Below are 13,421 nucleotides of genomic sequence, written 5' to 3'. Positions count from 1 at the left end.
GAGGACGTTGTATTTTCCTTTTTTCATCCAGTCACCCAAAATTATGACTAAGGCTCTCAGCTAATTGACTCTGAAAGGGAATGACAACAATATACGTATACTATAAGCGAATTTGACATATCAGTTATACTCATAGACTGTTAAAAAGAATGGAAGTAGCCACTGCAATGTCACCCATTTGTTTCTGGAGATGCATTTTGGCCTTTCAAGTATGGCAGTATGGCATTTTGAGCTTTGGATTTTGGCCATTGCCATCTTGGAATTTAGGAATTCATATTTGGATGAGAGGGTGGAGATAACTTTATCGCCAGCTTCTAGCTTAGTTAGCACTTTGCATTTACAGCTGTGGTTAATAATGAAAATAGCAATTATAATGCTAATTGTTCCTATGGAAAAAGCTGTTTTAAACCATTAAAACAAAATGTACTTCCTGAAAAAAATCGAATATTAGACTCCTTTTAGTATAACCAATGCTGAACAAGACTTTTTCAAGTGATCAAAATCTTACAATTAACGTTCATGAACTGAAAACACACTGAAATAGCAACCGCCACTGCTACACCTATACTCTGTAAATCTGGGGTTACGCCGTGGTTGCATTATCTAGCCAAGGTTGTCGCCATGGTCATTGTCAACAGATGGCACCCACCTGTCACTCAAAGCAGCCATACCCTTAATTATGCATAATTTCAAGTGCAAATAACGTTTGAATGCATAAGTTACACACACAAAAAATCTGTCTATAGAGACCAAAACTGTTGTTATGTACCAGGTTGTAAACATGTTTATATCTGCTGTAAAGTTTTCTATTTAATATGGAGGTCTACGGGGATTGACTCACTGTTGGAGCCAGCCTCAAGTGGCCGTTAGTGGAATTGCAATTTTTTGTCTTTTCTGTGTTGGCTTAATTTTTCAGCCCCAGAGGTTGTCGCTTGGCTACACACCACAATCTATCCCTTTATATATCAGGGTATGGGGCCATTGTTCATAATGTTGCAAGTTAACAAGCAGTACTGCTTTAAATCTCATCTGATTTTTATTCAGGATGCACCACACTGATATTGATATAAGATAGGGGCAAAGCTGACTCAAATAGCTGGATTGGGGAATTTAAATGTATACATTTATTTGTAACATTTTCTTTTACAAAGTTAGGAAAGCAATGTTTAAGTGAAGCCTGGAGTTACCTTACACATACAGGAAAGATCAGAGTCACTTTCACACAATGAGGCATACAGCTTAGTAACTAAATAGTGGCATCAGATCAGGTATTCTGTATTGCCTGGCAACCAAAGCCATGGTATTGGTGTGGAGACAGAAAAAGTCTGTAATTTTTATATGATCTTTGCATAAAAGTGATAAAACACCATGAGTTTTCAGGTATTTAATTTACTGAATTATCCCAAAACAGAAAGTCCTGGTTATTTTATCAGTCCAGAAAATGTGTTTTATCATTGTATAAATCCCTAGCCAGATTACATATCCCATGACAGTCTATTTTACCCATATTGCGTGGTACAATCATGTTTCTGCCTCAAAGGTTTTTTATTACATTAATTATACTGTAGTCCTATAGTCAATGCACCACTATCAGTGCGTTACTGCTACCAACTTATGCCAAAATCCATCAGTCACTTTAAGGTGAGACTAGGAAACCAACTTCCAAAAAACAATAAACACATCCAAACATTGTCTTCACATCTCTGCATCAGTGTTTAAGAAAAAACAGTCAGTGTCAAAGTCTTTGTCTATAGGGAGCCATTGCAAGGGTCACGTTTAAAGGTGAAATGGTCATTGGGTGATGGTGTTAAAGTCAATAGGTGAGAAAGGTCAGCACTGTGGTGACCTGTAGTGTCCCCTCCCCACACCCTGTCCTCTCTTCACTCTCGTCTCCCCTCCTTCCCTCTGTCCCCCAGTGTTTCAGCAGGATTATGGGTCTCTCCTGGGGACGGAAATCGGCTGCTCTTCGAGTCTCTTCACCAGCCAGGCAGGACAGATGCAAGGTAGGTGGAGAAAGAAAGAAAGCAAAGAGTAAACACAAGCAAAGAGCATGTGTGGTGATTCAGGTAGAGGAGGCACGATGATGAGGAGAAATGATGGCAGAACGAGAAGAAGGCACAAAGAGACTGTAAGGGAGCTTTAGGATGATAACGGATGAACGGTCACATAATATGAGGACAAGATGCACATTAGGAGGCACTGAAAGGTTTAAGATTGATGGCGGCGGGAACAGAGAGGCTGCAGTACAGAGGGAAGGCAAGGAGGGATGAGAGTAGAGGTGACAAATGAAAAAAATAGAAGTTTAAAAAAAAGAGGAGAGAGGGCGTCTGAAGTCTTGACTGAGACTAAATAGTTTGTCAGGACGGCTTAATGCCTCACTTCCCCAAAGAGCCTCCTGAGATTACCTGGACTGTGGACAGACATAACCTGTCAACACACAGCTGGGCTGATTGATGGAAGTGACAGAGACAGGTGTGTGTGTGTGTGTGTGTGTGTGTGTGTGTGTGTGTGTGTGTGTGTGTGTGTGTGTGTGTGTAGGCAGTTTTTTTTCTGTGTGTACAAAGGTGTGTGAGTGTGGGTTTCTGTGTGTTGTTGGGGTTACAGTATTGAATTGACCTCTTCCCTGAGGAGAGAATAGACTCAAGGGATCAGCGGTAGTAGAGCTGTACTCAGTGTGTCAGCTTAGACTGTCACTTAGATAGTGTGTGTCTGAGTGTGTGTGTATGTGTGTGTGTGTTTAAGAGAGAGAGAAAAAGAAAGAGAATGAAGGAGGGAGACGACGGGACGAGTGTCAAGAGTAGACCAAGTTCGTTTTATTGGTTGTACACGACAAGGAGACCCATTTTTTCTGTCATTAGCTTCATCAGCTCATGTCATCTCACCCCTGCCTTTCACTACTCACATTCAGAGTAAAATATAATCTCAGCAGAAAATTAAAGCTGCTCATTTCACATTTGCACAGCATTTCAGCAACCGAAAGTAGTTAAAAGGATAATTCAGATTTATTACAACCCGGGTTTTATTTCTGTCATTTTTACCATCATTCCAATCGGTATTAATAAAAATTGAACTTGCCAAGTTAATTGCATAAGTTTAACAGGGAAAAGAAACGATGGTTACAGTATTGTAACCCTAGTTCTATTAGCACAGGCAGAGCTATCTACTGGACTCTTTGGGTGAAACTCCTCTAATCACGAGCACGGATTCACAGACTGAGAAGAGTATAAATGTAGCCAGGCATATCAGGATGTGCCTAACCATATACGTTCAGACTACAAAGTTTATAGGGAGGCAGATTTCTGCAAGTTCAAGCAGGGGTCTCAGTGTCATTGATCGTGAGCTCTTGCTCAATCTCATGGCAGTGAAGCATCAAGTTAGAGCATCTAAAGTGATTTAATTGCTGTTAGTGTCTAAACTTGGACAGTGCCTGGCGGGCCTCGCAGGGTGTTGCCTGCTAAACACCACTCTCTAACTTTCTTTGCGCCAGGGCACTGATGAGGATCTCGAGGCAACAACTTCATCCATAGAGGAAGGTGCTCAGTGTGCCATTTACCATTGCTCAATACAAAAAGGATGTCTGATTACGGGAATCTTCATATCTATAGGATATACTGTGAGGTCTGCACAAATTCCAGGAGGCAGGTCATAATTGGCATGTGAGTGCACGATCGTGATTAGAGGAGTATTACTCAGAGAGTCCAGTAGAGGACGGAGTCTGTGTGAGACAGAACATATGTAGAAGACAATAGTACAAATCCCAAGATTAGCTGAATATATTTGGACGAGGAAGTACGTGCATCTCTAAGCAGCATATTTGTTTTTTGGGCCCTCACCTTTGCTGATTCATTCACTCTTACCATTTTGTTTGCAGATGTAACAGGCAGCTTACAGTGAAAAACTGTTTACATGCTCAAGACCAAACCACGTTGGGCGCAAACCTCGTATCTCCACACTGCACTATTTTCATGATTTAATTCTAGTGGTCCCCCTCTATGTCTATCAGTGGGCTTTTACCATTTGTCAACCAATAAAATGTATTTTAAAAAGCTTGTGATTACACCTCCTATCTCCATTGGATCCTTTAAAAAACACAGTGTTTTTTCTAATTCCTGAAAAATAGCAATTTTGGAAATAGGACGTTTGTGCCTGACAGCAGCGAAATGATAGATATCGAAAAGGAGTGGTAAGGACTAGTTGGTGCACATATTGGTGCATTTAACAGCTACAGTGCCAGAACAGAGCTAAAAAAAAAAGAATGTGATAATAGACTCACATTCATCAGGTGGCCACAAACACGACACCAAATACAAGCTCTATGATGATGCTCTATGTCTACTAGATTTGTAGGCAATAGGCAATTGTTTGCTCACACGTTTACCATATCAACTTTAACACATCAGTTTGTGTTTTCAGCTTGTTACGCTGCCCCCAAGTGTCCAAAAATTGTGTTAATGTCCATCTATGTTCTCATTTAATGAATTAAATTTTTGTTTATGTCTTTTTTCTAGGGTCACCATACTATTACAGTGCAACATCACGGGGGGCGGGCCCTGCTGCCACAGCAACAGCCTCCGCCTACGACCGCCACTGACCGCCACTGACCCCTCCTACTGTGAGAAGAGGAAGAGGAAGAGAAGGAGATGAGGGAAGGACGAGGGGACGGATAGCACCAGCACTGCTCAGTACAAACCTGCCTACGCACAGACGACAATGAGGATGAAGATTTCAATTTTTTGACGTCAGTGAAGTTTGAATTTTCTTTGACTGACACTAAAGCCAACTAACGCACTGCTGGGCTGCAACACAGACTGTTTGGGTATTACATTACTGTAAGGACGCTGGTATGGCAGTGTCAATGACTAATAGATATAGGACAGGTCAGAAACAAGTGACTTTGGACCCTCCCATGATAGATCAAGGCTTGGTATCCCTATCTTTCTGTTAACCAATCCTCTATAAATTCATGAGGTCAGTGAACTACCATAGGTGTGCTTTAGTGAATTCAAATGTATTGTGATCTTCTGGATAAAATGCTGTTTTCAGGTTGAAAATATCTTTGAGGAAATTATCTGAGTTGAGAAAAATGACTTTTTTAAACAGCCTTTTACACCCCAGCATCAATCAATCGATTTTCTATGCCATGTTACGGTGAAGAAAGACAATCCAATTCCCATAACTTTGAATGACCAAAATCACCCATATCATTATCATTCAAGTCTCTTTACTGTAGATTTAACACATTTCCCTGAGATCACAATGCTTAAATGGGATACCATCATTTTCAATGGGAGTGTTCAGCTTCGCAATTGACCGTTTGCTAAGCCTCATCCCCCATTAGTTAATGTTGCAATGCCTGTCAGTCTTTCTGTTCTTGCACGGCACAGATGAGACTTACAGCAGTATCAGTGGCATGAAAACTGTTGGGGTTTTACAAATTATGGATCCTTTCAGACAGATTTAGTCAAAAATACCATTTCTAGCTGGTAACCATCTCTTTTGGTAAAAGACAAACAAGCCTCAACAAAGAGAGTTTAATCTATCATTACACCTTCAGTTTTTGGTTTTTAAGAAAACTAAAGGGAGGGATTTTACCCCCCTTTAAATGCTGATCACTCTTACTACAGTGTGAGAAATCCAAAGGTCGACAGGCCTGCTGCGCCTAGTTATGGTTGCTAAGTTATGATTGAATAATCACAGTTTGGGGGTAAGCTTTAGCAAACACTCAATTCCAATAGTTGTAGCCACATCCCAATGAGAATCACAGAACAACTCAGGCCACATTTCCATTGCATGGTACGGCATGGCTCGACTCAGCTTGACTAACTGTTTTTTGGTTTTCCAATAGCAAAAGTTCTGGACGGTACCTGGTACTTTTTTAGTATCACCTCAGTTGAGGTTCCAAGAGAGCTGAGCTGATACCAGAGGGTGGAGTTAAAGCACTGCAGACTACTGATTGGTCAGACAATAGTGACTTAAATAATGTCTTAAGCGTCACAAAAAAATCAATTTTTAAATATACAAACTACTGTAAATAGCAACTGCAAGTTTTTTATGCACTCCCAAACAGATTTTAAAAAATGGCACGACTACTCCATAGAATTCAAGTACAAAGTAGTTGTCTTAATAAATAGTACTGTCTTTGGTACTGTAAGTGTTCTGGTTTCAGTTTGTGGTCCATTTGTCATCTGAGTAGTATTACCAATCGTGTTTGATTTGCAAGTAAACAGCCTGTGTGGAGAGGCGGAACACATTGGCCGAAATGCACTCTCAGAACCCATTGGCTAAAGTCTGATGACGAATTAGGGTTTTCTGTAGATTCTTTTTCTTCTGATCTATCTGCATTCATATGCAGAAATCTGTTTATAGAGATTAACCAAAATCATCAGCACATGCAAGAGGAAGTCTTGGTTCAAATATCTGCTGGCTACTCCAAATCAGCCTGCAAAATTGGCCCTTGCCCCCAAAGGCTTATAGTCATCAGATGATAGCTGACGGGTTCCGAGATTGGAAAAATGCAAACATTGCTTTGTTTGGTTTTCGATGAAAGGATTCAGCAAGTGTAACAAAGATGTCATGATATTTCAGGTGGTATCGTTGTAGCAATCAGCTGAGAATCCCACCTACACTGAAGGGGTACTATCTGCAGTGGAAAAACAAATAGAAAAAGTTCCTTACAACACAAGTGAGTTGAGTTCTGTCAAGTTGCATGCAGTGGAAATGAGCCATAACATCCACACTTGCATTCAAAGTGGTTTGAATGCCACTGACTGATGGACAGACCTTTCAGTAAAAGCACAGCCTAAAATCTGAGCCCTCTGCTGTAAGACAAACAGTGCACATATTCACATCAGACCAAAATCAACCCCCCCCCCAGGGAGTGTTATTGTACAGGAAGGTGCTATCCTACCTCCCCTGCCAAGATTTAGTCCTGATCAAGAGCTATTTATAATGGGAGGAGACACAGAGTAATATATTAAGAAGCTTTTCTGCGCTGCACTCCGTGATGAGAGTGAATGCCTGCAATGATTTATAATATGTGTCACGCTGTTGTGCTAGAATAGTGATGATGATGATGATGATGATGATGATGACGACGATGCAGTGAAATATGAAATCTTAAATACTTTCAATATGAAAATAAGTCTTTGTTTATAAATATGATCCGATTGCGATTTTTTTTTTCCTGTTTATAGTTTGTTGCCTGGTTATCAGTTGACACAGGTGCCATTAAATAAGATGCCATTTTTTTTATATGCTTCCTGAATATTGATAAGAGGAGCCAGGAAGCGGTGGCACCCTCTCTTTCTCTCTCTCTCACTCTCTTTCTATTTCTCTCTTTAAACTCCCCAAAGATGGGCCCCCCCTAGTGGATCGGCTGACTAACTACAAAAGCACAAAGAGACTCAATCATCATTTAAAGGCGCCATTTTTTACTTTTGTGACTTCCTTTTAGAACCATTAAGTACTTCTTCTTCTTCTGCCCTTTTCAGTGCTTGTCCTTGTGCTGTTTGACACCCTGAAATTGTTTCTATAAAAGCATTGATTTCGTGGAAAAAAACAAGTGAAACTGTTTTATTTTTGTTTGTCTCCTACATCAGTTCTGCGCTGTGACAATGTATGACACCAGGGTCGAGGCCTTACCCATCATGTACAGGCAGAGTAGGACAGATTTGCCCTTCAGTGCTGATCTGAAATCAATGTGTTATCCCTCGCAAATGTTTGAGGGCACCACAGTGTTGATCTCGTGAGAAGGCAATATCTTCCTAAACCTGTTTGTAGCTTCCTGTCTCACTTCTGTCCATACAAGACTTGTACAGTAATCATTGAAAGAGAAGAGAGGTCACAATGTCAATAGCAATTTCAATTATTCACATTTTGAATTTAGATTTTAGTGATGAAGCTTTCTTTATGATAAAAAGACTTAAGAGGTGTGTGGTGTTGTTTTAGCCATCGTCTGCAAGTGTTTACATATTTTATGTTCTTGGGTATGTGTGGCTGACCGTAGTGCTTCATTGCTACTGTGTAGTTTTTACTAGCTAACAGACTGAAGGCACCAAATCTGCAGCGTGAGACATAAAATATAGCTATATATACCTATAAACACTGAACAAAGCTGTTAGTTTCTCAATCTTTGTTGTTTCTGGGTTTTGAACTAGTGATAGAGTGGATCCTTTTACATTTCTAGACCTTAAAAGTTATGTGCGCACAATTCTAAAGCAGATCCTTATGACGGCTCGCCTGCTGTGCAGCCAGCGTGCACCGCAGCGGGAGCCCTTCCTTATTTCTGTCTTTCTCTCTTGATCTTTCTGAGGCATTATTGAACCTGAACCACACCAGCTGAAAACAAGGACAGTGCCTTTAGTTTTATATGTCAACCCCCTCCCCCTGACTGACCGTGCATCACTAAAACAAGATTGAGTGTCCCTCCCTGCGACTCCTTAAACAATGCTCTGCCTATCGGCCCATGCCAACACAGGGTTGTAGATTGTACAAAGCCTTCCACAAACAAGTAGCAGCCATCAGTTCTAGTACAGTTTTCACTACATGCTCTAAAAACATCACCTATTCCTGATCAAGCCCCCTATACTTCATCATCACGGACATATCGGGCAGATTCACTCATAACATTTGTAACAGGGGTAATGTTGGAAATACAAACTCATCTGATGGAAAATCTTCTTAGCAACCTACAATGACATCAGTAAAGTACCAAAACTGATATTCCAAAAATGGTAATTTCATTGGAGTTAAGACCAGTCAAAGATGGTGCAAAACTCTTTCCTTGCACATTGACTGTAGCTCAGCAGTGGAGCACTCCATTCTGCCATTGGTAGCCTAAAGAGGTAAAAATGAGATCACAATTTGAATTGCTAGTATTGCTGCAATATAGCTTCTACCACCAGTGACAGCACTGTGGAAATTCATCAAATTTGGTACAAACATTCATTTTCCCCAGAGAATTAATCCAAATGACTGCGTTCACATGCACACTAACATTTCACTATTATCCCAATTATGACAATATTCCGAATATGATTTGGACCATATAAACAGCGGTTTAGACTTTTTGAAATAGGTCTTATGCCAGTGGAATCATTTTCTGATTAAGACAATAAGCCTATTTTATTTGTTTTTAGGAGCAATCTTTGGACATGTATATAGTGCATTCAGCATATGCGTCTCTTTACCACTGAGGTCCAAATTTGGACTGGTTGAAAGTTTTGGTTTTGCTAAACTTAGACTGTAAACATGGTAAATGCTGTACCTATTAGAATTGTATTTGTGAGCATGTCAGCCTGCTAATGTAGGCATTTAGGTCTATGCTGCTAGCATACGTGCAGATCAGGGCCCCAGGAAGCTAATTTGAAAATCCTAGGATAGTGAAGGAATGGCCTGTGTTACCCTGCCTCTGATTGGCTTACCCTGACATTCTTGCCCTAACCTCAACCAATCCCACTCCTCTTGCCTAAACCTTGCCTATCCAACCAACAACAGTAACGAATACTAGCCACTCATAGGGAGCGTATTTTTGGCCATACCTTTGCTATTCTAGAATTTGCAAATTTGCCCCCAGACATTCAGCTCAGCTTTGCTTCCAATTTTTCCCAGTGTCCACTGGCAGTATTGCAACATTAGCCCAAAAAGCCTTTTTCCCAAAGACCACCAAGAGATGTCTGTAAAACTGGTCAATGATGACTCTTTTTTATGAATAACTTGTATTAATCCAAGAAAGCTATTTAAAAATCGGTGACATCATCAAAACGTAAAGTCTATGAGCCAAGCGGGAACTCACAAGTTGGGCCAGCAGGAAAAAACACCACTGCACATATACAGTGAGTGGCATTTTGCAGAACTAAATCTGGAAGCTGGAAATCTTTTTGGCGTATATGCCAGGTGAGCATTTCTCATTGGACTAAATAGGCATCATTTTGCGGTCCGGTATCCCGATCTTATGATACATCCGTGCTGTAGACTTCTCTTGTTACTTCATAGCTTGCTGATGTCATTTTTAGAGTTGCTAAGATGATTTTCAACTATCGACTGAATTTACATTTTCATAATTCTTCCATTATAAATTTTATGAGCAGATCTCTCACTGAAATTTACAAATTCTGGGAAATATCCATGCTGGACCATGATAAATGATATATGGCCCCAAGGCTAAACACAATACACTGACTTCACCAGGGGTGAAAAAAGGCACAAAATATACAGAAAAGCCAAGTAAGTGACATATTTACAAGTCAGTTCATTAATATTTCTTTTTTAAATTCAACCAGAGCTTCTTAAAAATGAATTACACCCCTTTTTACCAAACACACACATTCACACACCCACACGCATTACTGTAAACACAAAACAAATTATTGATTGAAAGTCATTCTCCTTGAGGAGACGAATCCAGTCGTGCTTCATGTGTCCGCTCACGAGACGCTGCGACACCAAACAGGCCAAATTCGCTCCTCCGATGTAGCCAAGAATCCAGTGACACATTAACAGGATTATTTGTTAACTATGCGTCTCATAGTGACACAGCTTGCCTTGCCATTGCTCTGACCTAATTGGTTCACATGGGGGAAAGAATGGGTTCTCATTGGCCCGCAGTCGTTTCGATTGGCAGCCGTGACATTGACTGCGGTGATGAGGGGGGGCTGTGATTGTGGGTGGTACTGTAGGAAGCAAGGCGGGCAGAGGCCACACATACACGCACACACATAAATATAAGTACAGACACACACTCTCCCTCCCTTTGTCCTTTGCGGAGTGGTGATCCCCCCACCTCCTCTTGTGCCCCTGTGTTCCCCAGGGAAGCCCAAACCTGCTGTGCCATCAGAAGCTCATCCCGTCTTCTTTCTCCCCCCCCCTCGGCCCTACTCTCATCATATCTCCTGCACCCCCCATCATCTAGCCTCCCCTCCTGTAGCACTGCCACACCACCAGGATTAGGAATATTAAAACTATTCTGTTGATTTCAGGCCCGTGACCTTCCTCAAAAAGTCCTCCCCTCTTTCTTCAGACAGCCCTATTAATCTCCTTTTCTTACTTTTTCCTCTCTCACCATTCAGACGTGATGCTCACTGTCCTGTCAGATATTCTGCATAGGAATGAATCAAGGTGCCAAAGCGAGGTCATTTCAATGGCAATATTGCTGCCGTTATCTTTATTTGGCCAAGGATACGCTGTGAGATCGCATCTCATATTGTGTTTTCTCTTCATGTATCAATAGAAAAGAATAGTTTCATATCCAACAATTTCATTTCCAGCTATGCCGCAGTTTACTGTCCATGAAAATGCATCCAGATTTTTTTTTTTATCCTAGCTCCAGATCAAATAGGAAATAAATGCAAATGAGTTTTTTTCTTTATTATGATTTCTCACCGAGTGTGCACCGCCTGACTGTATCTCAATATGAATCCATGAAGATGGCTACTGCCTCGATGAAACCTGAGGGGATTTCAGCATCACGTCTTGACAGCAATTAGTGGCACAATCTGTTTCATGCTTGCTGATATAACTAGGCTCTGGACAGATCTCATACTGAAGTGTTACAATGTTCTGTACATCTTAATATTATTCAACTGTGGAAGAGGAGAAACACACAGGACTCAGCCTACAAAAATCAACTGTGCTTTTTAAGCAGATGTTTCAATCAAAAAAAGAAAAAAAAAGATAACATGATATTTCACCTTACTGTGGCCTTTCGTGTAACAATCTGGAGTTTTTTTGTGTCCATGGCTTCCTATCTGGGGTGTTAAAGAGATATTTATATCTGTAACGTTTTGGTAAAAATAAAAATTAAAAAAAAAAAAGACAGAAAGAAAAACGTCAGAACACAAATTAGGTTCCAACAATTCAGCTTGCTCTATTCTTCAAAATCAAACGAAAAGAAAACATATCTGTAACATTCACCAAAGCCTGTGATGCCTGTTTTAAATAATAGATTCTTGTACAAAAAAAAACCCATATAAAATAGCAGAAAAGACTTACAGATACAAACACAAAAATGAAGATAAGAAATGCCTTCAAATATTCTGGAGGGGAGGATTAAAAAAAAAGTAAAAGAAATGCTTCTTTAAGAAAATGTGTATGTTTTTTATTCGATTTTCTAGTAGTTGCAAACAAAACTTGGTGTTTTTTCTCTTTGTGTGTTGTGTGTTGTCTTAATATTTGAATGTATTTTACTGCAGTGCGAATTTGCCAAAGATATCATATCACTTGATTTCTCTCCTTTATTTTTTGTTTACGTTTTTATGTTCCCAAATTGTGACCAATTTTGTTCAGAAAACTGGAAATAAATGGTGAATTTGATATTATGCTTATTTTTTATTTTTCTATTATTAATATTATTGTTATTTTATTTCTTGGGTTTGAGTTTACTGTGAAATATTAAATTGCAGTTTGCTTGATGCATCTCTTCATACTCAGTCTGTGTACATGTCCATCTGTCCACCTGAGTGACTGTTGTTGGTGAATTATTCAATTTATGTACCTGTAATGTGAAGCTAAGAAGTAATTATTTGTAAATATTTGCCATAATTTTATTGGTCCTTCAGAATAAAAAATAATTTTTTGGAAGTTGAAGTTTCTGTGTCAGTGCTTCAGCTGCACATGTACATAAACAGTACGCACACACACACACACACACACACACACACACATTTATTAACGGTCGAAATGCCACATTCCTCAATATCCAGCATCAGCTTGACTGGTCGGAGACTTCCAGAGCTGGAGGGTGCTTATGTCTCAGTGTGACCCTGCAGTGCAGCTTTCGTCCTGGGGACACAGATCTAATCTCGGGGCATCTATCTGAAGCTGAAGAGGGGACACAGCCAACCCCCCTCCCTGTTCTCCCCCCTCCACTCTGAATGAATGGAGTGTCCCAGTGCTGCAGTCTTGGCTGCTGGCCGAGTCCAGGAAGGGGCAGAGGTGTGTATGTGTGTGTAGAGGAAAAGAAGAGGAGGAGGAAGGAGGGGGGGGGTGATAATAGGACACAAGCCACGACATGGCGACAACACGCCACACACAAAAAACAGCACAAACCCAGCTTGAGACACAGGCCGGGCTGTCCACAGTTTGGGTGCCTGCCCAGGACACCAGAGCAACACAGTGCGCTTTTGTGTGTGTGTGTGTGTGTGTGTGTGTGTGTGTGTGTGTGTGTGTGTGTGTGTGTGTGTGTGTGTGTGTGTGTGTCCAAGATCATTTTGGTTCCTTGCCAACTAAAGGAAGCCCTGTTTAAGTTACACAAGAATGTATCGCATGGTAAAAGTATAAACATTTAAGTGAAAGTTAACAATGTTTTATTCCAGCAATTAGGGCTGGATTAACTGTCTATGGGGCCTGAGGCAAACATGAGCTGTAGGCCCCTGTTGGGCCCTCCGCATGTTTACCATTACCCCAGAACCTAACTGGAATTCTTA

The 13,421-nt window shown here is 40.6% G+C and overlaps 1 protein-coding gene across 2 annotated transcripts in view; it reads left to right on the top strand.

The window, feature by feature from the left end:
* The window catches only part of pax5 (paired box 5), a 72,474-nt gene extending 59,898 nt beyond the window's left edge, over nt 1-12,576 (top strand). For both annotated transcript variants that reach the window (XM_042484954.2, XM_042484953.2), the window contains exons 10-11: nt 1,917-2,003; nt 4,509-12,576. In XM_042484954.2, the coding sequence (XP_042340888.1) occupies nt 1,917-2,003; nt 4,509-4,591 (170 nt within the window). In that variant the 3' untranslated portion in view covers nt 4,592-12,576. The remainder of the gene's footprint in view (nt 1-1,916; nt 2,004-4,508) is intronic.
* Nucleotides 12,577-13,421: the final 845 nt, after the last annotated feature.

The sequence above is a fragment of the Plectropomus leopardus genome, chromosome 3, assembly GCF_026936395.1.
Source record: "Plectropomus leopardus strain MGB_pleo_1.0 chromosome 3, ASM2693639v1, whole genome shotgun sequence".
Classification (NCBI taxonomy): Eukaryota; Metazoa; Chordata; class Actinopteri; order Perciformes; family Serranidae; genus Plectropomus; species Plectropomus leopardus.
The sequence above is the reverse complement of the archived record's forward strand: the minus strand, read 5'-3'. Positions and strand labels throughout refer to the sequence as shown.